This window comes from Lissotriton helveticus, chromosome 9, assembly GCF_964261635.1.
Source record: "Lissotriton helveticus chromosome 9, aLisHel1.1, whole genome shotgun sequence".
Taxonomy (NCBI): Eukaryota; Metazoa; Chordata; class Amphibia; order Caudata; family Salamandridae; genus Lissotriton; species Lissotriton helveticus.
The window spans coordinates 420,988,835-421,014,666 of NC_136070.1; the positions used below are offsets into that span (position 1 = coordinate 420,988,835).

The following is a 25,832-nucleotide window of genomic DNA, read 5'->3' on the forward strand; positions in this document are numbered from 1 at the left end:
GATGTATTTAAAAAATGTTTTTATTAAAAATAGCCAAGTGTGCTATGTAAAAGAATTTAGAAAATAAACTAGGTCTACATGTTTCAACCAATATATAAAATTCTTTGGTTTTCATGTTCCTGAATACATCACACTTCTCGAGGCATCAAACCCTATTTGGAAAACATGCGGATGACGAAATGGCCCGCATGAAGGCGGAGGCTGAAACGCTCACGGCTGTGGGTCTGGAAAAACCCAAGGATACCAAGAAGTCGTACCGCCCGTTCCAGAGACGGTTCGGTGGACAGGGCAGAGGGCGTGGCCAGTCTTCGGGACAGCAGCAGCAGCAACAACAGCAACAGTTCCGAAGACCGTTCCAGAAGCGTCAGAGAGGCAGAGGCGGCCAACAGTCTGCAACAGCGACTAAAGGCCCGGCCGGGTCTAGGCCCTGAGCGCTTACTTCCCCTACATCCGTTACCCACTCCGGTGGGGAGAAGCGTTCAATTTTTTGCAGAGTGGAGAAAAATTACTCCGGACAAGTGGGTGCTGAATATTGTTTGCAATGGATAGAGTCTTTCGGTTCACCAGCTCGCCTCCATCAATCCCTCCGGTCAGCTCGCAGTTTCAGCTGCGCGAGCTCCAGGCGGAGGCCGATATCCTGTTAAGGAAAAGGGCGATAGAAGACGTACCTCTATCTCAAAGAGGAAGAGGTCTGTACTCCCGGTTCTTCCTGGTTCGAAAAAAGGACAAGAACGAGTTCAGGCCCATTCTGGATTTGCGGCAAGCAAACAAGTGGATTCACAGAGAAAAGTTTTGCATGCTGTCGTTGCATCAGATTTATCCTCAGCTGCAACGGGGAGACTGGCTGTGTGCCATAAACCTACAGGATGCATACTTCCATGTGCCCATTGCACACAAACACAGGAAGTTCCTGCGATTCCAAGTCGGCGCCAATCATTATCAGAACACAGTACTGCCATTCGGGCTGACGTCTGCACCCAGGACATTCTCGAAGTGCATGGCAGTGGTAGCCGAACACCTAAGGAAGAACAAGGTGTTTGTCTACCCTTACCTGGACGATTGGTTGATCAAGGCCTCCTCCTTCTCGGAAGCTCAAGCGCACTTCCAGAAGACGTGCGTTCTCTTGAACAAGCTGGGGTTGCACATCAACATGTCCAAGTCTGTCCCGACTCCGGTCCAGTGCATACAGTACTTGGGAGCCACCATCAATACGCTGCCAGCAAGCGTGTCTCCTTCGGAGGAGCGACGATTATCTCTCCTTCTGAAGGCTCAGGCTCTTATGACCACTCCATCTACAACAGTGAGGACGGTGTCTTCTCTAGTGGGATCAATGGCCTCTTGTATCTTCCTCACGCCTCACGCACGGCTGCACATGAGACCATTGCAGGAGTGCTTGGAGGATCAGTGGGATCAGAGGAGAGGATCTTGGGACGACAAGATACGACTGTCTCTGCATGTTCTTCAGTCTCTGAAGTGGTGGTGTTTGGCGAGGAATCTCCTGAGAGGGGTTCTCTTCCACAAGGACATTCCCACACAGACTATCGTGACGGATGCATCTCTCCACGGCTGGGGGGCGCACTCCGGAGACTTACAGATTCATGGGACGTGGTCCCAGACGGAGTCCACGTACCACATCAATTTCCTGGAACTCAGAGCTGTTCACTTGGCGCTGAAGACCTTTCTTCCGTCCTTCCAGACCAACTCTCTGCTTGTGCAAACGGACAATACGACCACGATGTATTACCTCAACAAGCAGGGGGGCTCGAGATCGCGCACCCTGTCACAGGAGGAGGCGCAGACGATTTGGCACTGGCTTCTGGCCAGAGGACTGACGATAACGGCCACCCATCTACCAGGTGTGCAGAATGTTCAGGCAGACGCACTGAGCAGACTGATTCAGGAAAACCATGAATGGGTCATAAACGACGAAGTACTAGGAGAAGTCTTCGCAAGGTGGGGGACTCCAGACGTAGATCTGTTCGCCACCGCCGAAAACAGCAAATGCCGAGACTTCGCCTCCAGGTACTACCAGCCGGGGACGCTGGGGAATGCGTTATGGATCAACTGGTCTAACAGCTTTCTGTACGCTTTTCCACCCATTCCCTTGATTCCGACGGTTCTCATCAAGCTGTCTCAGTCCAGGGCGCGGATGATACTGATTGCCCCGGAATGGCCCAGACAGTGGTGGTTCACGGACCTGCTTCACCGGTCTCTCCTTCTTCACATGCGGCTGCCGTGCAGGCCGGACCTTCTCACGAAGTTCGGGGGGCAGATGTTGCATCCCAACCTCTCGTCTTTGAGTTTGGCGGCATGGCTCCTGAGCTAGTGCAATATGGCCATATTAATCTCCCAGAGGATTGCATGGACATACTGAAGGAGGCTAAGCGACCTTCCACTAGGACTTCTTATGCTTACAAGTGGAAGAGGTTTTGTATCTGGTGCAAGTCCAAGAACTATGACCCAACGACTTGTAAGGAAGATGTCATCCTTCCGTATCTTCTACGTTTGGCGCAGTCTGGCCTTAATGTCCATTCCATTAAGGTTCATCTCGCTGCGCTGACTGCCTACAGGAAATGCCCTTCACAGACTTCCTTCTTCCAGATCCCTGTGATCAAAGATTTTTTGGAAGGCTTGAAAAAAGTGTTCCCTCCTGTCCGGCTTCCTTCGCCTTCATGGGAATTGAATGTGGTGCTGTCCAGATTGATGAAGGAGCCTTTTGAACCTATTCATAAGGCTTCGTTGCAGCACCTGTCCTGGAAGGCGGCATTTCTCGTGGCCATTACATCGGCCCGCAGGGTGAGTGAAATTCAGGCATTGTGTTGCCAAGAACCTTGTACTGTATTTCATGCTGCTAAGGTTGTTATGCGTACTCACCCTAAATTTCTTCCCAAGGTTATTTCTGATGGCCTAAAAAGAGGGGACGTGGCTAAGGCGCCGATGGCGGAGGTCGCCTGAACGCTCGGCTCCGCGATCGAGCCGCAATTAATCCTGCCTTAGAAGCTCCAAGGGCTCCCCGATCCTCCACCGGTTGACAGAGTGGGGACGCTGGGCTGAGGGCCGTGAATGGAAGGCTGCGAAGACGCGGGAAGGGGGAGAGCGGAGACTGCTCGGGCGGTCACGGAGTGAGCGGCGCTGAATCCAACATGGCGCCCGCTCCAGCCCGGAGTTGCTAGAGTGCCCGGCAGCCCTCGAAGGTCGGAGATCCTGAGACGACCTGCTCTCCGCTCCCCATCCCTGGCAGTACACAGCGGGAGCCGGCCGCCTGAGTTACCGGCGGCCCGTTCGCTTCCAGGGCGATACCGATCGAGGTGGCCAACCGGCGGGACCCCCGGGGCACTGTGAGGCGGAGGAGCTAGAAGAGTGCTGCTACGGCCCCCGTCGAACCTGGGATAGCTCCGGCCCCGGGACCCTGTGCCCGCTGAGGTACTAGGGACCGGGCCTCGGTTGGAGGACCGTGGAGAAGAGCGTTGAGGGTTCGAGCTGGTCGCCAGGTGAACGTGGGCCGGCGTGGCTGGGGAAGGAGGCCTGCGGCCTAAGATGGCGGCGGAAGTAGCTTGAGGGGGCTGTAGTGCCTGACGGCGCATGGAGACCTGAGAGAGGCCCATCTCCCCTTCTCAGCTTTATCTTACCTCGGTGGGAGCGGGATTCTGCCCCCCGCCTGGCCAGCTGCGGCGGAATCCGATTAATGAACGGATACGGAGAGCCCTGCGCCACGTGGCCATAGCGGTGGATTCATTCTTGGCGCTCCTGCAGAGGCCGGTTGATGGTGGGTCACCTACCCCGGACACTGAGACCCGAACAGGATACCCACTGATTATACGACCTGAGATAGAGAACGACCATACCACTCTTCACTGTTGCGCTGAGTGCTGGTTGGCCGTTCGTGCCGGTGTCGGTCCTGAGACGGGAGCCGGCGGGGTGCCGGACGACGCCCCTCATCGAGGTACTTGTCTGTCTCGCATCTGGTGCCCGCGGCCGCCATGGGAAAACCGAGAGGCGCTAAGGGGAATGTGCAGGCCACCTCAGACACGGAACTATCGGACAAGGGGGACCAGCTTGACCCGGAGATACCAATAGACCCACACCTACAGCGACAATTGGACAAGATCTTGGCAGCAATAACGGATACGAGGTCAGCACTCCAACAGGACATTGCCCAGGTGGTGACGGGCCTGGGCTTGCTCAGGGCTGACCATGGCAAGCTCTCGGACAGGGTCAAGGAAGTGGAGAACTCGGTTGGAACCCTAGAACCGGCGCAAAAGACATTGGCCGTCGTCATGAAGGACGCCTTGACTCGGATAGACGCACTGGAGAGGAGGGCAGAGGACGCAGAAGGGCGCAACAGAAGGAACAACATCCGCGTAGTGGGCCTACCGGAAAAAGTTGAGGATGGCGACATGGTGACTTATCTAGAAAACTGGCTCAAGACGGAAGTGGCGCCCGAGGGGCTCTCCTCCTTCTACACTTTGTAGCGGGCGCACAGGGTCCCGTCCAGACCGCCGCAACAGGGCTGCCCTCCGCGCCCGGTAGTGGCGGGATTGCTGCACTTCCGTGACAGGGACCTGCTCCTCAATAATGCCAGAAGGAACGGGCCATATCAGGTGGACAACAGCAAGGTGAATATTTTCCCGGACTACACCTATGAGACTCAGCGCCAGCGGACCTCTTTCTTGGCAATTAAACGCGAACTGCGAAACGAGAGTATTCAATATTCATTGCTCTTCCCAGCGAGGCTCCGCATCATCCTTGATGGCAAGACTAAATTCTTTGACACCCCTGACGATGCGTGTAGCTGGCTGGAACTATATAGAGCTGGCAAGGATGGATCCGGCTCTTCTTTCCCGGCTGTCTCGGAGGTTGGACTACAGCGGAGGTCTAAGAGGATCCGCAATCGCCGGGGCGGATTTGGCCGTCCCTCGAATGTGGTGACTACAGCGGAGCGGCGTGGTGTGTTGGAAATGCTATCCAGTATATCGGGTTCTCAGGGTGGACCAGTGACCGAAGAATCAGAGCCTGGAGGTGGTGAAGGACATACAGACACGGAGGACTCTGAGGCTGATAGTGTGACCCTCCCTGTGGTCACCCCAAATACGGCCGAAGAACTGCTGGATGGCCGAGGGTGATCTTGGGTGAGTCATTCCCGACGGGGATGGGAGCGCTGTGTGGGGTAAAGACCCCTGCTGAGACTGTTGGACAATTGGATGATCCATGGGTTGGGGACAAGCCCGGGGTTTGCTCATGTAACTTGTGGCTCGATCGCTACTAGGCGGCCTGAGTGAGGGAGGGCCCTCCTGTCGGTGCTTGGCCCCTCCTTTTCCCCTAAGGCATACCTGCGGTGGCTACCACCGTCAGGATAGTTTTCTAGTTTTTGGGTACGGTTTGGATGGGAACTGGGTGGCAATCTCTGGGTCCTGTTCTGGGGGGGAGGGAGGGGAAGTCACGGTTGGGGGTTCAATTGTTATGGTTAGAGGGGAGGGACGCCATCGGTGCAGAGCGATTACTGCTTGTCATCCTATTTGAGCGAGCTGGGGAGGGACATACCGAAACGCAATGGGACAATGGTTGAACTGTCTAATTTGAAATGCATTACTTGGAACGTGCGCGGGCTGCACACTATGTCCAGGCGTCATAAAGTACACGCTTACTTGAAGCGTAGGGGAATACAGATTGCGTTGTTACAGGAAACGCACCTCACGAAGGCGGAGGGTTTGGCCCTACAGCGTAGATGGAGGGGACAGATCTATAACACCACATATTCGGCTTATGCTAGGGGCGCGCTAATTTGGGTGCGGGCCGGGGTTCCCCTGCAGGTGACGAAACACACGGTGGACCCTGAAGGAAGGTTTGTTGCTATTGCAGGTAAATTAGGGGGGAGAGAGCTGAACATTTGTAGCATTTATGCGCCCAATGTGAACCACTGGCCCATTACCTGGCGGGGCCGCTTTTGATCGGGGGTGACTTCAATTCGGTGGTGGATGTGGATCTCGATAGATCTCATTCTCCCCTAGTGAATTCACCAACGTGCCGAGTAGCTAAGGGTAGACTGGACTGGCAGACTCAGTGGGGGCTGACGGATATATGGCGGGCCCAACACCCATACACCCGGGACTATTCCCACTTCTCTGGAATGCATGAGCTGCATGTGCGGCTGGATGCTCTATTGGGGTCGGTGGATGTGATGTCTGCGGCTGTGAGATCCGAGTATTTGGCAAGAACTATCTCCGACCACAACCCTCTACTGCCTGACCTCAGGTGGCTCCCGGGTACCCCCTGCGTCCCAACGTGGAGGTTGCGGCCCGAGCTGCTGGAGGACCAGGTGTTTCGGACTGAACTGGAGGACAGGATCGCTACCTATTTCGCGGAAAATGAGGGCACGGCTGGAGCTAGGGCCACCGAATGGGACGCCTTCAAGGTAGTTATGAGGGGCTACTGCATAGCTAAGAAGGTGGGGATACGACAAGTCCTTTTAGAAGACCTAGGCAAAGCAGATCAGAAACTTCGCGAGCTGGAACTGCGGCGCCCTGGCCGACCGGAGCTCCAGCAGCGGACAGCAGCCGCGAGGGAGGCGGTAGCTGTGGAGGTTGAAAGGTTGTGCAGTTTTGATTACAAAGCCTATCTCACTAGATTGCTCGTGGAGGGGGACAAATCGGGGGCGCTCTTGGCCTGGCTGTCTAACCCCACGAGACGTACCTCTCCCACGGTAGCCATGCGCGACGCGGAGTGGAGGTCTATACCCAGCCGGAAATCCTGGAATGCTTCACAACCTACTATGAGGTTTTATATCTTGAGTAGAGCGGATGGGGATGCTACTCCCATTGACACCTTCCTACAGGACTTGCCTATCCCTACCCAAGAGCCCGAGCACGCCAAAGAGTTGGGGAGAGAGGTGGAGCTGGGGGAGATCCGCAGCGCCCTCAAGCGCATGGCACGCAACAAAACTCCGGGTCTCGATGGACTCCCGGTAGAGTTTTACGCCACCTATGTGGACCTCCTGGCCCCGCGCTTGTTGCTGATCTACAGAGAGGCAAGGCACCTGGGATACCTCCCGGGCTCTGTGCGCGAGGCCCTAGTGGTCCCCCTGCTCAAACCGGATAGAGAGGCTAGTGATCCGGCGTCCTATAGGCCGCTTTCGATGCTCACGGTAGATTATAAGATATTGAGCAGCATTCTAGCGTCGAGATTGTTGGGGCACATAGGCTCCTTGGTGCATAGAGACCAAGCGGGGTTTATTCCCAAGCGTAACACCACAATGAACATCCGTCGACTGCTTCGCCTGCTAGAGGATAGCCATGAGGAGGCTTCCCAACCCATGATTCTATCGATCGACCTGGAGAAGGCTTTTGATAGCTTGGAGTGGGATTACCTCTATAGAGTGCTTTGTTAGTTTGGGTTGGGGGAAGGTTTCTTGCGCTGGACCGCGGTGCTCTATGCCTCGGCGGTAGCGAGAGTAAGATCGGGTCCGTTGATCTCCCGGCAATACTCAGTGGAGCGCGGCGCGAGACAGGGTTGCTCGCTGTCTCCTCTACTATTTGCGCTGGCAGTGGAACCCCTGGCACTGTCGGTTCGCACCGGGGCCCACTACAGAGGATTGCGGACCTTATTGGGGCAACAGTTCATCTCCCTCTATGCTGATGACCTGCTGTTGTTCCTGGAGGATGCTGGGGAGGCACTGGCCGCTGCCGATGCAGTACTCGCGTCCTTTGTTGCGATATCAGGCCTTAAAGTGAACTGGTTGAAGACTTGTTTGTTCCCGGTTCGCAGTGGGGATCTCCAGCCTGATACGACTAGGGCGATTCGTTGGGCACCCAGTTGCTTTAAATACCTGGGAGTCTATATTTACCACTCCCCCGCCGCTGTCCTGGAGGGCAACATATCTCGTTGCGTCCGGGCATTAAAGGGTAGCATGTCATTCTGGGCTACTTTGCCACTGTCGCTAGCGGGACGAATAGCCCTGCTCAAGATGGTGGCGCTTCCCGGACTCCTTTATTATTTCAGAACGTTACCGATATGGATTTCACCGGCTGAATTTAGAAACTTGAAATCGCTCATAGTTGCATTCCTCTGGGGATCAGGCCGCCGCACTTCAGACCCTTATGAGACCAAAGGCGGAGGGTGGGTTGGCAGTTCCAGATTTCGAGACGTACTATCTAGCTGCCCAACTACAGATTTACACTCAGGAGGTGGCGCGGGAATTCCGGGGACCGGAGGAGGAGAGGGGGCTGGGTATTCCCCGGCACGTTCTCTCTTACATCGCGTTACGGCAGAGGATAGCAGTGAGGGACCTCACGCAGGAGGAACGCACCATTAGATCGTGCTGGAATCGTGCTCAGCGCAAGCTGGGAATAGGCCACCAATACGCCCCCGAGATCTCATTGGGAATGCTCACTGCTCTCCCCCATGGTGGAGATTGGTCCCAATTGCATACCTGGGAAGAAGCGGGTATACAGGTCATGGGAGACCTGTATGAGGATGGAGTGCTCTTGCCCTTCTAGACAATATTGGATCGCTTTGACATCTCCCGAGGCGACTTCCTGCTGCACGCGGCGGTCACGAGAGCGCTGCAGACGCATTGGCGGACTGGTCTCGAGGAACCGCCGTTGTCCTTGACGTGCCAATATGTGATGATGGCAGCCGTAACGGTTAAAGCCGTAACGTGCTTATACAATAGGATGACTCAGGAGCAGTTAACCCCACTGGAGACAGTTAAGGTCAAATGGGAGACGGATATAGGGAGGATCATCCCGGAGACCACATGGGCCCAGCTGATGCGCCGGGCCTGGAAGAGCACGCGCAATGCTCGGTTCCAATTGGTCCACTTTTATATTCTGCACCGCGCATACCTAACCCCGGAAAAGATACAGAAGTACTTTGCCTCTGACACCGCGGCTTGCCCGAGATGCCGGACAATCAGAGCGGACCTGGCCCACATGCTATGGTCCTGCTCCGCCCTGTCCTATTTCTGGACAATGGTGGGGGACATCCTTAACGAGGTAACAGAGCGAACCCTCCAGTTTGACATTGCAGTGGCGCTTCTGCACTGGTTCCCACACACCCCAAGACGCGGGTGACTAGCAAATTTATCGACATGAGACTACTTTTGGCGAAACGGGAAATAACGCGGCGCTGGAAGGCACGAGTTGGTCCAACGGGCACTAAATGGTGCACTGATTTCCTCAAATGGGCTGAGGGGGAGAGCACCCTGCGCTACCAACTAGCGAGGCGGCAGCAAAATGAAAAAGCACTGGACTCTGCACAGGCGTGGGAAACATTAGTACAAGCCCTGCGCGATCACAACTCCCCTAGCGACACGGACAGCGATGCTGCTGAACTTCCTGCGTCCCTGTAATGCGATAGACTCCTACACACTATGGATAGTTTCCTCCTACACGCTCACAGATGAACTGCTACTGCACTGATGGCGGGGGGGGGTTGGTGGGCGGACAACACATACAAATTACCCCACGAACGTTCGATCCTATGTCTAAGTTGTCTAGCCTACAGATCGATGGGTGAGTTTTGCTGCAATGGGGGAGGGGGAGGAGGGGGCTGTTTCTTGGGTTTTTCTTTCTTTATCAGGTTTTCTTTATTTACAACGAAAGTAAAAGCAGAGCTGAGATGTAGCATGATGATTGTCTGTGTCGGGCTTCTTGCTGAGCCCGTGTACATACGTTGTTTACAATTTGCCGCCCGACCTCCGGGTTGTGGGCTGAATGGCCGTGTATCAGTACTGCAATAAAAATACATTTAAAAAAAAAAAGTTATTTCTGATTTGCGTGTCAACCAGACCATAACTTTGCCTACGTTTTTTCAGAATCCTTCATCCCAGCGGAAAGGTCTTTACATTCCCTGGATGTTAGGAGGGTGTTGAAATGTTATCTGGATAAGACCAAAGATATTCGTAGGTCAGACCAATTGTTTATCAATTATGGATCGGTCAGGACGGGTCTTGCGACCTCTAGGTGGATTGTGTCCTGCATATAGCTGTGTTACCAAAAAGCTAATAAGACCTTAGGGGGTAAACCTAAGGCTCATTCCACCAGGGGCAAAGCTGCCACGACTGCTTTGCTCCGTAATGTTCCAATTGCAGAAATCTGCAAGGCGGCCACTTGGAAGTCGTCCATACCTTTGCTAAGCATTACTGTCTGGACACTGATGACAGGGCAGATGCTCAGGTTGGGCAGGCTTCGCTGCGAAATCTGTTCGCACAGTAGTGGTGTTGTTTCTCTTTTTTCCACCGCTGCTTTGGTGTGGGGATGCGCTTGCCATTCTATTCACTAGATTATGACTATACACAGAGATCCCCTACTACTGAAGGAGTAGTTTCTGTCCTGTAACTCCAGTTCTGTAGTAGGGGTATCTCTGGTATAGTCATAAGCGCCTGCCCGCCTCCCCGGTGGAGAGCGAGATATTCATGTAAGGAATGCTACAGGTCTGGCGTGTTACGCCTTCAAAAAGAAATGTTGTAAGAAGATGACTCCAAAGGCCCTACGAGAAAGGGAGACGAAACTCCTCGTGGCAAAACTGAAGAGTAAAAAAGTTAAAAAAGCTTCGAAGTCTCGATCTCAACGTTCGAGGTCGAGGTCTCGATCGAAGTCGCGCTCGGAGTCGTCTTCAGCTCATGTTTCAAGGTCCTCGAGGAAAAAACACAAGAAGAGGAGCCATGAGTCACGTCATCACTCAGAAAAGGACTCTGGTTCGAGGCCGAAGTCACAGGTCAAACTTCTTAATAAGGAGGTGGAGATTTCGGCGTCGGAGGATCATGACTTTGTTGGTGAGGCTTCGCATCCGAATTCGCCCGAGTCACCGAAGCAGATCCATTCTCTAGATCCGTCCAATCCTTCTGGTCAGGAGGATGAAGGTGAGGAGCAGGGGGCTGGTGAGGCCGAGGTTCCGGTGCCTGCGGGATCGTCAACCCCGGTTCCCGGACTCGATGAAGAGGGAACGTTGTGTCGACTCCGCCTCCTCGGGAACAGCCCGGAGGACCGTATCTAGAATTTCCGGCTCCTGGTCAGGATCCATCACAATTCTTGAACGCCATGTTTGGTGTTTATTCCAGGGCGATGTACCCGTCTGGTGCACCTGTTGGTCCCACGGGTCCTATGGCTTTCAACTTGGGTGTTCCCCAGGCTTATGCTCCTGCGCCCTTCATGCCTTTTATGCCGGCTCTACCACCGAATTGGCATTTTCCGACACCACCTGTGTCGTCGACGCCGAAGCGTACGACACCGACTCCATAGATGCCGGTGCCTACGACTTCGAAGCAGGATTCTGCTCGACCTCGTGTGAAACGACCTCATCCAACTTCGGGTTCGACGCCGGCCCCGACCCCGTCGGTGTCGATTCCGGATCCTTCGACTTCTATCGTGAAGGAAAGGTCACGGAGAGAAGCCCAGAGACTTCTGGAGGAAGATCAATATCGTTATGCAGAAATGGAGGAAGGAGAGTTACAGGAGTCTGAAGATCCTTTTGAGGACCTGGGTGAAGCCAGTGGGCTTGAACTGTCTCCTGAGTGGGAGTTGGCTTCAGTGTCGAATGTGCCTTCAAAGGATGTGGTACCTTATCACACTGTTATCAAAAAGGCGGCAAATTTGTTGAATATTACTCTGCCCACTGCTGATTATAAACCAAATCTTCTTACTCAAGTTCTTCATTCACCCTCCTCTGTTATTGAGCCCATGTTGCCTTTTAATGATGCGTTATCTGAACCCATTTATGAGGTTTGGAAGAAACCTTTGTCTGCTCCTGCAGTTTCTAGGACAGTGGCGAAGAGGTATAGAGTTGCACCTGGTGACCCTGAATTTTTGTCAACACACCCCCTGCCTGAGAGTTTAGTTGTGCAGGCTGCCTGTTCAAAGAGGTCGGCTGGTGCTTTTCCGCAGGTTCCTGGGGATAAAGAATCCAGGAAGCAGGATCAAACTGCCAAGAAGGGATTCTCCTCAGCCAGTATGGCGTTAAAGTCAACCAACGCAACTTGTCTAATGGGACGGTATATCCATGCCTTGATGGATTCTGTCAAACAGTTGATTCCGAAAATCCCTGAGGAAGATAGAAAGGATTTTCAGGAGGTGATATCGGACACTCAGGCTGCTGCGAGGCAGGTGATTCAGAGTGGACTGGACACTGCTGATTCGGTGGCGAGGGTCATGGGCTCTTCCGTGGCCACTAGGAGAGTCGCATGGCTTAAAACATCGGAGTTCTCTACAGATGTTCAGTCTGTTCTGATGGACTTACCTTTTGATGGTTCGGGATTGCTTGGCAAGAAGGCTGATGCTGCCTTGGAACGTTTTAAAGACAGTAGGGCCACTGCGAAATCTTTGGGCCTTCAGTCAAGGGGTACTACTGGAAGGCGCTTCAGAGGATTTGGCAGATCTTCCTTTCGTTCCTACAGACCATCTCAGCAGCAGCCACAGCAACAGCAAAATACGCTGTACAAATCATACAGGGGCAGGCAAAGAGCCCGTCCTAGAGGCCGTCAGGCTTCCTCCTCCTCCTTCTCCTCTTCTTCCCCTTCCCAGCCCCCTGCCAACACAGCAAAGCAGCCCTAGATCCGCCATTCCGGATCATGTGGTCCCAGTGGGGGGCCGGCTTACCCATTTTCTACAAGATTGGGAATTGATAACATCGGACCTTTGGGTTCTCAATCTTGTAGAGAATGGGTATGCTCTTCCTTTTCGGGAGTTTCCCCCAAATTACCCTCCTTGCCAGGGTTATTGTTCGGTGGACCACCTGCTTCTCCTGCAGGAGGAAGTCCTGGCATTGTTTCGAAAAGGTGCGATAGAGGTGGTTCCAGAGCAGGAAAGGGGTCAGGGGTGCTACTCCCGGTATTTCCTGATCCCCAAAAAGGATGGCAGACTTCGGCCAATTCTTGAACCTCTACCTGAAGCAGGAAAAGTTCAAGATGCTCACTCTTGCACAGGTTCTTCAAGCGCTGCTGGAAGAAGACTGGATGGTGTCAATCGACTTGCAGGATGCGTATTTTCATATTCCCATCTTGAAGTCACACAGAAAGAATCTCCGTTATACGGTCGGGTCGCAACACTACCAGTTTGTGGTCCTTCCGTTTGGTCTTACTACTGCACCTCGAGTTTTCACCAAGGTGATGGCAGTGGTGGCAGCTCATCTCAGAAGGTCGGGGATTCATGTATTTCCGTATCTGGACGACTGGCTGATCAAAGCAGAGTCGCTAGAGAAGGTGCTCCATCATCTGCAAGGGACAACTCGGTTGTTGCACAGGTTGGGTTTTTCAATAAATGTACCCAAGTCTCACCTGGTGCCCTCACAGTTCAACCTGTTCATAGGTGCTGTACTGGACACAACTGTATGTCGTGCATTCCCTCCTCCCCAAAGGATTCGCGACATACAGGAAATGATTCCTTTATTTTACAATGGAGCGGTCGTTCCAGTCCTGAGGTCCTTCGTCTGCTTGGTCTGATGGCTTCTTGCATTCTGCTGGTCAACCATGCACGCTGGCACATGAGGGCACTCCAGTGGTGCCTCCGCAGGCAGTGGTATCAACACAACGGAGATCTCAGGGAGTCAGTGAGGATCTCCAGAGAAACTGCAGCGGATCTGTCTTGGTGGAGTGTGGAAGGCAATCTGTCACAAGGGAAGCCTTTTCAACTTCCTCCATCGGTGGCCACAGTGGTAACGGATGCATCCACTCTCGGGTGGGGTGCTCCTCTAGGAGACCTGGAGGTCAAGGGTCTTTGGTCTCCAGAGGAAAGGTTGCTTCACATTAACCTTCTGGAATTGCGGGCAATACGTCTGGCGCTCAAGGCCTTCCTCCCCTCCCTTCGCGGTCAGTCGGTTCAGGTCCTGACGGACAACACGACCGCGATGTGGTACATCAACAAGCAGGGAGGAGTGGGGTCGCAGTGTCTCTGCAGAGAGGCTCTGCGTCTCTGGTCCTGGGTTCAGGACCATCAGATTTGTCTGATGGCAAATCATCTGGCCGGTGTTCAGAACGTTCGTGCAGACAGTCTCAGTCGGCAGTTCTCTGCCGACCACGAGTGGAGGCTTCACCCGGAGGTTGTTCACGACATCTTTCAGATGTGGGGGACTCCTCTGGTGGACCTGTTCGCCACTCGCGAGAATGCTCACTGCCTGTCATTCTGCAGTCTTCAGTATCCGATGCAAGGAGCCTTGGGGGACGCGTTTCAGTTGAGTTGGGGAAATCAACTCCTTTACGCGTTTCCTCCCATACCTTTGATTCCTCGGGTTCTGAGGAAAATTCGCCAAGACCGGGCCCAAGTTATATTGATCGCCCCGGATTGGCCAAGAAGGGTGTGGTACTCAGACCTTCTCCACCTCTCCTCTCACCCGCCGCTCCGTCTCCCTCACAGGGCAGATCTCCTCTCCCAGATGGAGGGGCAGGTTCTACACCCCCACCTCCAGACCTTACACCTTCATGCCTGGAGATTGAACGGGGCAACCTGAGTTCTTTTTCTCTCCCGCCTGATGTAGTGGATGTCATTTTGTCAGCCAGGCGTGACTTCACTAAGTCCATCTATTCTTATAGGTGGTCAAAATGTGTTACTTGGTGCGGGGAGAAGTCTATAGACACTTTGAGAGCCCATCTATCTGATATTCTCCAGTTTGCCCTTTCTCTGGCGCAACAGGGGCTTGCTGTTGCCACAGTGAAGGGCTATCTTTCAGCGCTGTCGACTTTTATCTGTTTGCCTGACCAGCCTTCACTTTTTAAATCTCCTGTGGTTTTAAGGTTTTTGAAGGGCCTCACAAATAAGTTCCCTCCTACTCCTTTTATTGTGCCTCAGTGGGACTTAAATCTTGTATTGACCTTTTTGATGGGTGCTCCCTTTGAGCCTCTTCACAAATGTCCTATGAGGCTTCTTACTCTCAAAACGGCCTTCCTCGTTGCTATAACCTCGGCAAGGAGGGTAAGTGAGCTTCAAGCTCTTAGTCACAAGCCCCCTTTCTTGACCATTCATGCTGATCGAATGGTTCTTTGGACCAGGGCTGCTTTTCTGCCAAAGGTGGTGACTCCTTTCCACCTTGGTCAATCCATTACCCTTCCTACTTTTTATCCTCCCCCACACCCTTCCAAGGAGGAGGAGAGATTGCACCGTCTGGACCCCAAGAGGGCGGTGTCTTTTTACCTGGACAGAACTAAAGACTGTCGAGTGGATGACCAGCTTTTCATTGGCTTTGCTGGCTGCAAGAGAGGAAGAGCGGTCCATAAGAGGACTTTGTCAAGATGGATCGTCCTCTGTATTAAGATCTGCTACTCTTTGGCCGGTAAGGAACCACCAGAGGGTATAAGGGCTCATTCTACTAGAACTAAGTCTTCGACCTCAGCATTGGCTAGAGGTGTGCCTGTAGAGGATATTTGTAGAGCGGCAACTTGGTCTTCCCTCCACACATTCGCGAAGCATTACTGCTTGGATTCCGAAGTGAGGAGGGACGGTCACTTTGCACGCTCTGTCCTCCAGGATTTCTTGGTCTAGAAGAGTGGACACCCTCCTCCGGGAGTGGGGACTGCTGTGGGACTCTATTCACAAGGTGAGGAATCCACACGGCAGATGTATCTATCAGAAGAACAAGTTACTTACCTTCGGTAACGCTTTTTCTGGTAGATGCAATATCTGCCTGTGGATTCCTCACTGACCCACCCGCCTCCCCGTTGTCCACTCTTCTAGGCCAGAGTTTCTATTATGTATTTGTTTATTTCAAATGTTTTTTTGCATTTGCTTCACACTGTGTGTGTGTGTTACCTTGATATTTGTACTGCGTATACTGTGTATATATCTACTGTCATTGGTCCGTCCGTGTGCCTCGAAGGCACGGAAAAAAGGGCGGAACTGATGTCAATACGCCGGCGTGGGCCTCTTATAGGCGTCGGTGACGTCAGCGGAGTCGCGAGCGTTGCCGTGCCTCTATGACGTCCAAGTCCACGTCGGCGCGAAGCTACGAAAAGAATTTCCGAATGTTGCTGGCGCAAGGGGATATTCACAAGGTGAGGAATCCACAGGCAGAAATTGTATCTACCAGAAAAAGCGTTACCGAAGGTAAGTAACTTGTTCTATACAATCCTGTAAAGTCCTGTACTTTGCTGCCCAATAACCAGCCCTCCAGAGCCTTAGTAGCACAATCTACAAAATCAGTCCAGTCCTGACTCTGTGTCTTCTGGATATCCCTGAGCATCAACCTGTACTGTTCAGTGGTTAAGCCAAACCCATCAATCAGAGCACTCTTCAGGACAGAGTAGTTGTTAGCATCCTCATCACTAACTGAGGAGCTTATCTCTGCCTTTTTCTGAAAAGGAGAGCCATATGATTGCTGCCCACTGACTTTGGGGTACCTGCTGTACTTTGCAGGCCCTCTCCAAAGCAGTTATCCATTTGTGGATGTCATCCCCTTCTTTGTAGGGGGGCACAATCTTGCTTAGGTGTCTATTCTCATAGGACCTATCTTTATCCTTAGGGCTATTGCTGCCACCAGTGGGTTCTAACCCACTCTCTCTATGCTCTCTAGCACGAGCAAGCTTCTCTTAGGCCAGGGCAACCTCAAGTTCCTGCCTCTCAATCCTAAGAGCAGCTTCTCTCATCTTTGCCTCATGTTCCTTTCTCTGAGGGGAAGTCATCCCTCTCTGAGCAAGGCCATGAGAGCTATTTGAAGCATGAGAGTGGAGAGATTCCCTAGAGTGGGATCTTCCTCTTCTCTGCCTCTGGTTAAGCCCACTTGGGGGTCTGTATAGGGGCTGCCCATACTGACTCCCATGTATGCTTAGGTTAGCCTGGCTAAGTCTTCTGACTGGGACCTGACTGTTTGTCTCAAGATCAGAATCATCTCCTTCTCCCCCCTCTTCTTCTTCCTCTTCTGGTACTGGAGTATCAGCATTATCATCTGAGGCGGGAAGGACTTCATCTGCACTGCCTGTGTCACCTGTCTTAGGTGGCTGTTGAGCCTCATACTCTTCTAAGAGCTCAACCAGGAACTTGATGTTAAGGTGTGAACCCTGTTTTAGCCTTCTAGAAGTACACAATTGTCTCAATTCTTGGAAGGCTAAGGCTTCATATCTCGAAGCAGTCCTCAAGGTATCTACTTCTGCAGGCAGAGAACCACTAGGGTTCACTGTCCGAGACATGTTTTCTAGTGAGGTGGGGTGTTGCACCTACCTACACTATTTGTTTTCCTACAGAACCTGTCTAGGAGTTGTAGTCAGGGTGTGCTAGGCCCAGGCTCTACAACAGCTAAGTTCAGTAGAACTTAAGTATACTAAGACTTGTTTTTATATGTACCTACAGGTACCTATGTGATCTTTCAAATGATATCTCAAGATTACAAGTGGTAAAACAGCAAGCTCTAATCCCACCCACTGCACACCAATGTGAGAAGTTGGCCTGGTATATGATGTTCACTATTCTAGTGAACACCTTGCACCAGTCCAAACAACCCTTATGGTTGTAAGTCAACCTTATAGACCAGCTATCCTAGTGGTAGCGTGGACAGAAGAGTCTTACGCTAAAAGACTCTTGAGGGCGTGGAAAGCCAGCTGTTTTACCATATGTAACCCCTTGAATATCAAATGAAAGGACACCATACAGGATATATATAAAATATATATGTATTTATTTACTAACACACTCCTCTGAACTCATTGAGGTCAGAGACAAAAGCACATAACAAGTTACTCTTAGAAATACTTTAAATAGCACAATTTACAGTTAGGCCCTAGGGGCGCGTAAAACCATATACTAAGTAAGTGGTATAATAACCACGACTTGGGAAAAGGAAAGGCCTAGAGGATCGCTGGGGCTAAACTATCTGACCCTTAGGTTAGGAGTAGGAGGCCCACAGGCGGCGCGTGCAGTGTCTTTACACACACGCGTGAGTTAATGTTAAGTCAATGGGAACTTAGCAGTTAGAAAAAGGCGGATTCAGGACACTTCCGGTCTAGCTAGAGGGAAACAACTAAAAACTCTAGACACTTGGATAGTCAATACCCTTGGGTGCACCGACGTACTCGCGTTACCTCACCCACAGAAAGCGGGTGCAAAGGTGTGAAGATGTGTCGGGTTTCGCCGTTGAAGTCTATGGAGCCTGTGAAGAAAGACAGGACGCATCGCGAAACTGGGGATTACAGGCCAGGTGCTCAAGTGGCTGGAATCCTTCCTGTCAGGACGAACTCAGAGAGTGCAGCTGGGAGACCAGTTGTCCGGGATCAGTGACGTGACCTGGGGGGTGCCCCAGGGGTCGGCATTATCCCCCCTGCTTTTCAACATCTATTTACAACCGTTGGTGGAAGAGCTCATGCGTATGAACTGTGAAATATTCAACTACGCAGATGACACCCAGCTATTGGTCCAGCTGGAAGACACTAAAGAGGCCCAGGAATCAGTGAGGAACCTGCTCAGCTTCACAGTCAACTGGATGACTAACAATCTGTTGAAAGTGAATGCTGATAAAACGGAGGTGTTGGCGATCAGCAACCGAGAGAATCCTTGGAGTGATCTGTACTGGCCCCCAGAGTTAGGAATCACTCCTTCTCCTGGGTCAGTGGTAAAGAGCTTAGGGCTGAGGATCGATGCGGATCTCTCGATGGTCCCTCAAGTCTCTGCTGTGGTTGGATCTTGTGTAGGTGTGTTGAGGCAATTACCTAAGCTAGTCCCCATCTTATCTGCCTCCACCCTGAAATCGATTGTATCTGCCACAGTCATCTCGAGACTTGATTATGGCAACGCCTTATATCTTGGCCTGCCACAGAAACTGCTGAGGAAGCTGCAGGTAGTTCAAAATGATGCAGCAAGGCTGATCCACTCTTTGCCTAGAAACTCGCACGCAACTCCCCTGCTTCAGAAGTTGCACTGGCTTCCAGTGAAATTTCGAGTTCAGTTTAAATGTCTCTGTGTGGCCCATAAGGCACTCTTTGGGAAAGCCCCTGAGTACATTAAGGAACGTTTGAAGAGGTATGTTCCTGGAAGACCTCTGCGCTCAGGAAAAACCTCCAATCTGATTCAACCCAGGTTCAAACTAAAAACCAGAGGAGGCAGGGCCCTGTCTGTGCTTCTCCCGCAACTGTGGAATGAGCTCCCGGCCATTCTGAAGGAAGAATCACAGCTACTACCCTTTAAACTGAAAACCCATCTATTTAGAAAGGCATTGATTCCAGTTTAGGCGGTGAAATAGCAGAGGGCTTTCCTGGGGTACCGGTATGTTATGTTTTTCTGTTTTTAGCGCTTAGAGACCGGTGGTGATAGGCGCTTTATAAATAATCCATAACATAACATAACATAACATGGTTCCGCAAGCTGCAGACAGGCTCAGCTCATGCTAGAGCACCATCTCACACATAACCAAGCACTCTGCCTCCAGGATTGTTAAGGCCTGCTATAGGAGTGACTTATAGGTTACTGTAGGAAGGTAGATCCCTGACTATGGTTGCCCCCAACTTTTTGCCTGGTGTTTTGCTGGTTTTCTGACTTAGTTGACCTGGGACCCTGCTATTCAGGGCCCCAGGCCTACTGCTCTCTCTGTAAAATGGATTCCATGTACCCTAGGTACATATCCAATTGGATACTGAGTCCCCTTATCAGTCCCTGTACAGTGTACCTTAGGTACCCAGGGCATAGGTGTACCCAGGGCCTACCAGGGGCTGCAGCATGTATTATGCCACCCCTGACTGGCCATCCAAAACTGACACAACTGGCTGCACGACAGCTGGGGCAAGGTGGTGTACTCACCCTTTGCTTTAGATATAGTATACCTATATCTAACCCTAAAATGGACACACAGATCTCCTATCAGTCACTCCTATGGCAGGCCTTAACAATCCTGAAGGCAGAGTGCTTGGAATCGTGTGAGATGGTGCTCTGGCATGAGCTGAGCCTGTCTGCGGCTTTCAGGATCTATCCCTTGGCCGTTTCCATGATATCGCATACCATATACTCTTAAGTGCATTATAATCCTCGCGGTTAAATGCCAACTCTGGTATCGCTTTATCAAAGCATGTCGAGTAAGGTGTCATACGAATTGGAATACTAACCCCTCGCCAATTCTGGCGACGGGGTTAGCATTCCACCCTTCTAGAGGGACACGACATGTATGTAACCCCTAACCCCGGTTAAAGTCAAACAGAGCCTCAGCTCCACAAAATGGATGCTGCCACCGAGACACAAGTCTGCCCTCCTGCTGCTGGGAGTCCTCCCAGAGCAGGAGATAAGGACAAAGGGTTTCCTGCCAGGGGCGGTGCCAGCACCGTCCCAGACAGGATTTTGTGTATTGTAGGTAGGCAGGGCTACAGAGGAAGGTGACTGCACGTGGCACCCCGGTGCTCACTGTGCATAGGCTGGCTTGAACCAGTTCCAGGGACACTCCAGACCCTGTGCTGGGGAAAAGCCCGCCAAGGAAGTGGGTGTAACCACCCCCCTCCTGGTCCCACCCATAGGGCAGGACCTAGTCGCGTGCCAGCCCCCTTTTCCCAGATAAAGGTAGAGACTGGCCCCCTTCCAGATCAGATCATCTTTGGAATCAAGATACCACTTTCCACAAAAGGACTTCACGATTTCTTCCTCAAGATTCTCCCTTGTGGCTAAGGAGTAGTCACCCTGCATCCGCAGGCACCATCCAAGAACACTGCGGTCTGCTGCACGTCCTTCCTCCGGAATCCCACCGCTGCCACCAATGTGAGAAGTTGGCCTGATGTGCAGTGCTCACTATTCTAGTGATCACTATATATCAGTCCAAACAACCCTTATTGATGATTGGTTGTAAGTCAACCTTATAGACCAGCTAGAGTCTTAGCCTTAGACTGCTCGTATCCATGCTACTAGGATAGCTGGTCTATAAGGTTGACTTACAACCAATCATCAATAAGGGTTGTTTGGACTGATATATAGTGATCACTAGAATAGTGAGCACTGCACATCAGGCCAACTTCTCACAGTTACTGTGTGTCTATATATAAGGGTAGATATAGGAATACTATACCTAAGCAAGGGGTGATTACACGACCTTGCCCCAGCTGAGTGATCAGCCAGTTGTGTCAGTTTGAGTGGCCAGCCAGGAGTGGCATAAAGCATGCTGCAGCCCCTGGTAGGCCTTGGTTACACCTAGGCTCCCATCCCTAGACATGGGAAACTAAATGTTGTATCCACAGGAACCAGTATATATCATAAAGTATACTCATCACAGAGTGTTTCCTCAGGTCCTCAAAGTGGCGCCGTCCCGACCCAGACGACAGTAAGATCATAGAAAACATTGATGTAGTGCCTGGCTGTATCAATCGCACATCCCGCCCCGCCTACCCGGTGGCCTTCCAACCCTCGACAGGTGATTGTCTGTTGAAATTCAATTAAGTCTAAATTTCCTGGGTCTTCGTGAGCATCACCGTTCAATATAGATCATCTCTTTGATGGGTGGGTCACCTAAGCGGTCGTTATGAGCTGCTTTCAATTATGTTTTCGCTCAGGACAACAATTTTCTCCCACTTTCCGCCACTCGTCAAGCCAATCCATTTCCCTGGCAGGGTCTGTGAAGAACTAGCTATTGCCATCTGCCTCCACACGTAGTGTCGCGGGGAACAGCATTGCGTATTTGTTCTCTTGCTCCCTGAGAGCCTTTTTTGCCTCCAAGAAGGAATGCCTCTGTTTTTGGACTTTGGAAGTAAAGTCGGGGGAAAAAGGCTACCGTACTGTTCTCAAATCTGAAAGGAGGGGCACAGTGGGCCATCTGAAGGATATGATCTCAATCACGGAGGTTAAACACTCTCGCCAGGATAGGTCGTGGTGGTGCCCCTGGCCTGGGTTTACCACCCGGTACACGGTGGGCTCTCTCAATAGAGAAGTAGTTGGATAGGTGTTTAGGCGGGAAGTACTTGGTCATCAATTCTTGAACAAAGAGATCCGTTGCTGGCCCCTCCTCCATCTCTGGCACGTCTAAAATGCGGACGTTATTCCACCGCGAACTCCCTTCGTAGTCGTCCAGCTGGTCCGCCATTAACTCGGTCTTTTGTTGTAGTTCCAAAACCTATCCTTCCAACGCAGATACATCAGTGACAAGTTCTTGTGTGACGTCCTCTACTTCTTGCACCCGGGAGTCCATTTTGTGTAGGTCCACCCTGAGGGATATGTCGGTGTCAACTGAGTCAATATGGCCCTTAAGTGATGTGCGGACTCCATTAATGGCTGCTAATGCGTCCTGGAGGGTGGGTGGCTCTTGTTAGCCCTCCTGTTGTTGGGCAAAGTTGGTTGCCCCCCTTCTTGTGTCTTTAGAAATGCAAATTTGTCAGGTTTTTTTTTATGCACATTTCGACCTCCCTTGTTTGTCGCCATTTTAGACTCATGGTCGCTGGGACCATTGCTAGGGGGTACTTACCGCCGCCTACCTCAGTGGACACTACGTGGCCTGTCGGATTCCCCCCCCCCCCCCCCCCTGCTGTGTCGCAGCTGTTTGATGAGGGAGTCAAGTAGGCTGCAGTCTCTGATCGGATCGTTTCAGTGTCCTTTTGAATATGACAGGTGGGGTGGCCAATGCCACACGGGGCTCTGTTATCTAAGCAAATATGGGCAGCGCCTTCCCCTTCAGAACACTGCTGCCTTCTGACAAGGTTCACAATCTCCAGCACCCTGGGCCGTTGTCAGGGTCCTGTGTCCGGTCCTCATTGCGCCTCCCGTGGGAACGCCAGGGCACTTCCCCGTTGCTTCAAGCGGCCAGAGGTGATGGCAGTGCGCCGAGTGTCACTGTGATCCTGTGGCAGTCCCCGGCCGGTTAGTTGCAGACAATATAGTGAAGGCTGTCGCAGCCCCGAAGCACTCGCACAACTCCTCGCACCTTGCAAGGGAAAGCGGGGCCCCAGCACAGCTGGCTCCAACGTTGGGACTCACCGCTCACCGGGGGTCCCCAGCAGAGCAGTACTCTCAGAGTACAGCGTGGGTCGCGTGCAGGCTGCCCGTCCTGACACGCCTCCTCCCGTCCGGGCTCTAGATCACGCTAGCCTGCGGTCATCCCTCTTTGCCATGCCGCTACTGCACAGAATTTCGGCCCCCTACAGGAACTGGTGCGTCTGGATATGCCTCCTGTGGCAGGATCAGTAACAGGATAGATCAGGGATAGGGATTGCGGGTGCCGGAGCAGCGCTAGCAAGCAGCCATCTTCTATGGCTGTTGGCAACGCCCCCCTACTTGGACATCCTTGCACACGTTCACTAAGCACTATTACCAGCACAGTCCTATCAGGCAAGAGGGACACTTCACCCAATCTGTTCTGCAAGAATTTGTAGTTTAAGCCATTCCACAGACCCACCTTTTAGAAGGTATTGCTGTGCAAAAGTTTCCGAATACAGCAAGGAATTCAAAGGGTGAGGAATCTGCAGTTAGTCTCTACCAGGAAAGGCATTACCGAAGGTAAGTAACTTGTTCTTTAGGACTCCAATGACTTCATCACAACTTGACATCTCAACAGAATCGAAACCACCTGCCAAAGTCCGAGGAATCGCAAACGTTTTCTGGATCCAGTCACTACCTGGGATTATTCATAGGTGAGGAACCTGCAGGTAGGAAATATGCCTAAAAGATTATTAACAACGCTAAGTAACTTCTTCATTATTGTCATCCGCAAAACCTTCGACCTTTATTTTTGGTGTATTAATCCAACATGGCAACTTGGCTAGTTGATATTGAGCATTCCGAGCCAAATAGATTAGAGTAATACAGGACTCGTGGTCACGTACTTTACCTTTAACACGGATCTTTAAGCATCAGGGCACGTACAAAGACTGAAATATCCATCTATCATGCCTTGTATACAATCTAGGTTGCATGCATTTGGTGTTCAAGAGATCTGGAAATTAGTTACTCTCTTCTCACTGAGTAACTAAATTCCAATGATCAAGCAAGGTAACAGTTGTCATCTGGGAGGAGCCCCTTGCTTGCCTGCCCTTATGAGGCTATCAGTCAGGTGTTCTAGATTAATTTAAAAGTATTCTTGTTCCTCTTTCAGCCATGATTTAGCAGGTCCAATACAGACCACTATAGGGTGGGTCTTTATCGAACCAAGCATCATTTTCAATATTTAAGAAACCCATCTCCCCATTTCCTACAGGCCCATAAAAGGACAATCTAGCTACCCCATGTTTTTATTGTTCCATAGAAGGATTCCAACTTTAACCTGATAGTTTGTACCACGTCCTTTGGAATACTCACGGAGAGGGTCTTCTGGATTACTAGAAAATGCAGCTGGTCCGGTATTCTGGAGTGGCTAGTGAAATGGTGTCAGTAGTGAGAAATGGATCAGTACCTAAGTGCTTAGAGAGAGGCAGCATGTGCAATATTCACGGTGGTGCCCTGATTGCATATCAATGTCTGATATCTGTTGTTACATGTAAATACATTGCTCTTATGATACTCATGGTACTATCGTAGATGATTAACTGATATTCTAACACGCTTTGCAAACCACACTAATTGTTGATGGTATACATGAGTTGCATTGAAATAAAATTGCATTATATAATCGTCATATTTTTATTTTTTAGGTGACTTTGCCTGTTTATCTGAACTTTACGCGTGCTGATCTGATTTTCACAGTCGATTTTGAAATCGCTACTAAGGAAGATCCCCGCTGTTTCTATGAACGTGGTGTTGCAATCCTGTGCACCGAGTAACACAGATTATCTGTGTCTAATAAACTACGAGTGTAATTTTATTATTGCTCATTACCTGAAAACACTCGGGTTATTATTGTAGTGGAGATGGATTTCTGTAAAGTTGTATGAAGGGCTGTGTATGTTTCAAACAAGGAAAGAATGTTTAGACACAGTTGGGTTTTTAGTAAGGGGGAGAATTTGATTATGGTTGATATTTAAAAGATGGAGGTGGAAAGGAACTGAAGTTTTATATTGTCTTAAACTGTACTGTTACAGGACACATTTTAACAGAAGTAAACATCCTACAGCATTACTTGTGCTTCTGTCTTTTTCTTTGATAATATGGTCTCAAAACTTGAGTCTCAATTTTCGTCTGTTTCATAAACCACTTTGTTGGAACACACAGATGGTGCTAAAATACTTTTTACTCAAAACAACATACTTGATGTAGGGAAATAGGTCATTAGTTGTGTGGTCTGCACAAGTAATGAGTCTGCACTTACCACTGGGAACCAAACACTCCATTGTAGCACTTGACTCTCATAGGGTAGCGCTGCAGAGCAGTCCAAGGCTTAGTCAAGGCAGGTGGTGTGGGCTACTAATCTACATTCATAGTTACACAGTAATAACACTCAATAAATGATTGTCCAGTCTGTGCTTTTCTTTTGAAAAAGGAAATAGTACATTTAGTACACACTACTTAATACTATGCAGCAATTTACTAATATACACAAGCTGATGGAAATGCTTTTTGATGACTGCGTATCATTCTTACCTTTCCCAAAGGGAGGTCTAGAGCAACAAATCACATCGGAACATTCACTTGTATAAAAAATGCAATAATGGAATATCACTTTGAATGAGCGTGCAATTAATATTGGCAATAAAACATGTTTATCTGATAAGGAATCTGCGGCTAGTAGTCTCTAACGTAGAATTATCCCCAGGCGTGAGACTGGATCCGGAAAACTTTTTGCCCCTGCACGCCGGGAGGACGGCACCATGTGACTCCGCCCTGACGTCGTCCGCGTCCATGACATCAGCGAGGATACATAAGTCCCACCCCGGCATGCCTATGTCAGTTTTTTCTCTTTTCCACGTGCAACGCGGATCCGGATTGTGCCCTGGCCTGTTTTCTGGCCTTCAATTTTTTTACACACTTTGGCGTTAAGTGGAACAGTGTGCGAATGCCTTCGGGCTTTAAGACGTGTACCTCCTGTGCGCGTCCCAT

At 51.0% G+C, this 25,832-nt stretch overlaps 1 protein-coding gene across 1 annotated transcript in view; it reads left to right on the plus strand.

Annotated features, from left to right (window-relative positions):
• Positions 1-24,914, plus strand: part of DYNC1H1 (dynein cytoplasmic 1 heavy chain 1) — a 1,596,152-nt gene extending 1,571,238 nt beyond the window's left edge. Inside the window, exon 78 of the mRNA XM_078660192.1 lies at positions 24,491-24,914. Within this exon, the coding sequence (XP_078516318.1) occupies positions 24,491-24,619 (129 nt within the window). The 3' untranslated portion in view covers positions 24,620-24,914. The remainder of the gene's footprint in view (positions 1-24,490) is intronic.
• Positions 24,915-25,832: the final 918 nt, after the last annotated feature.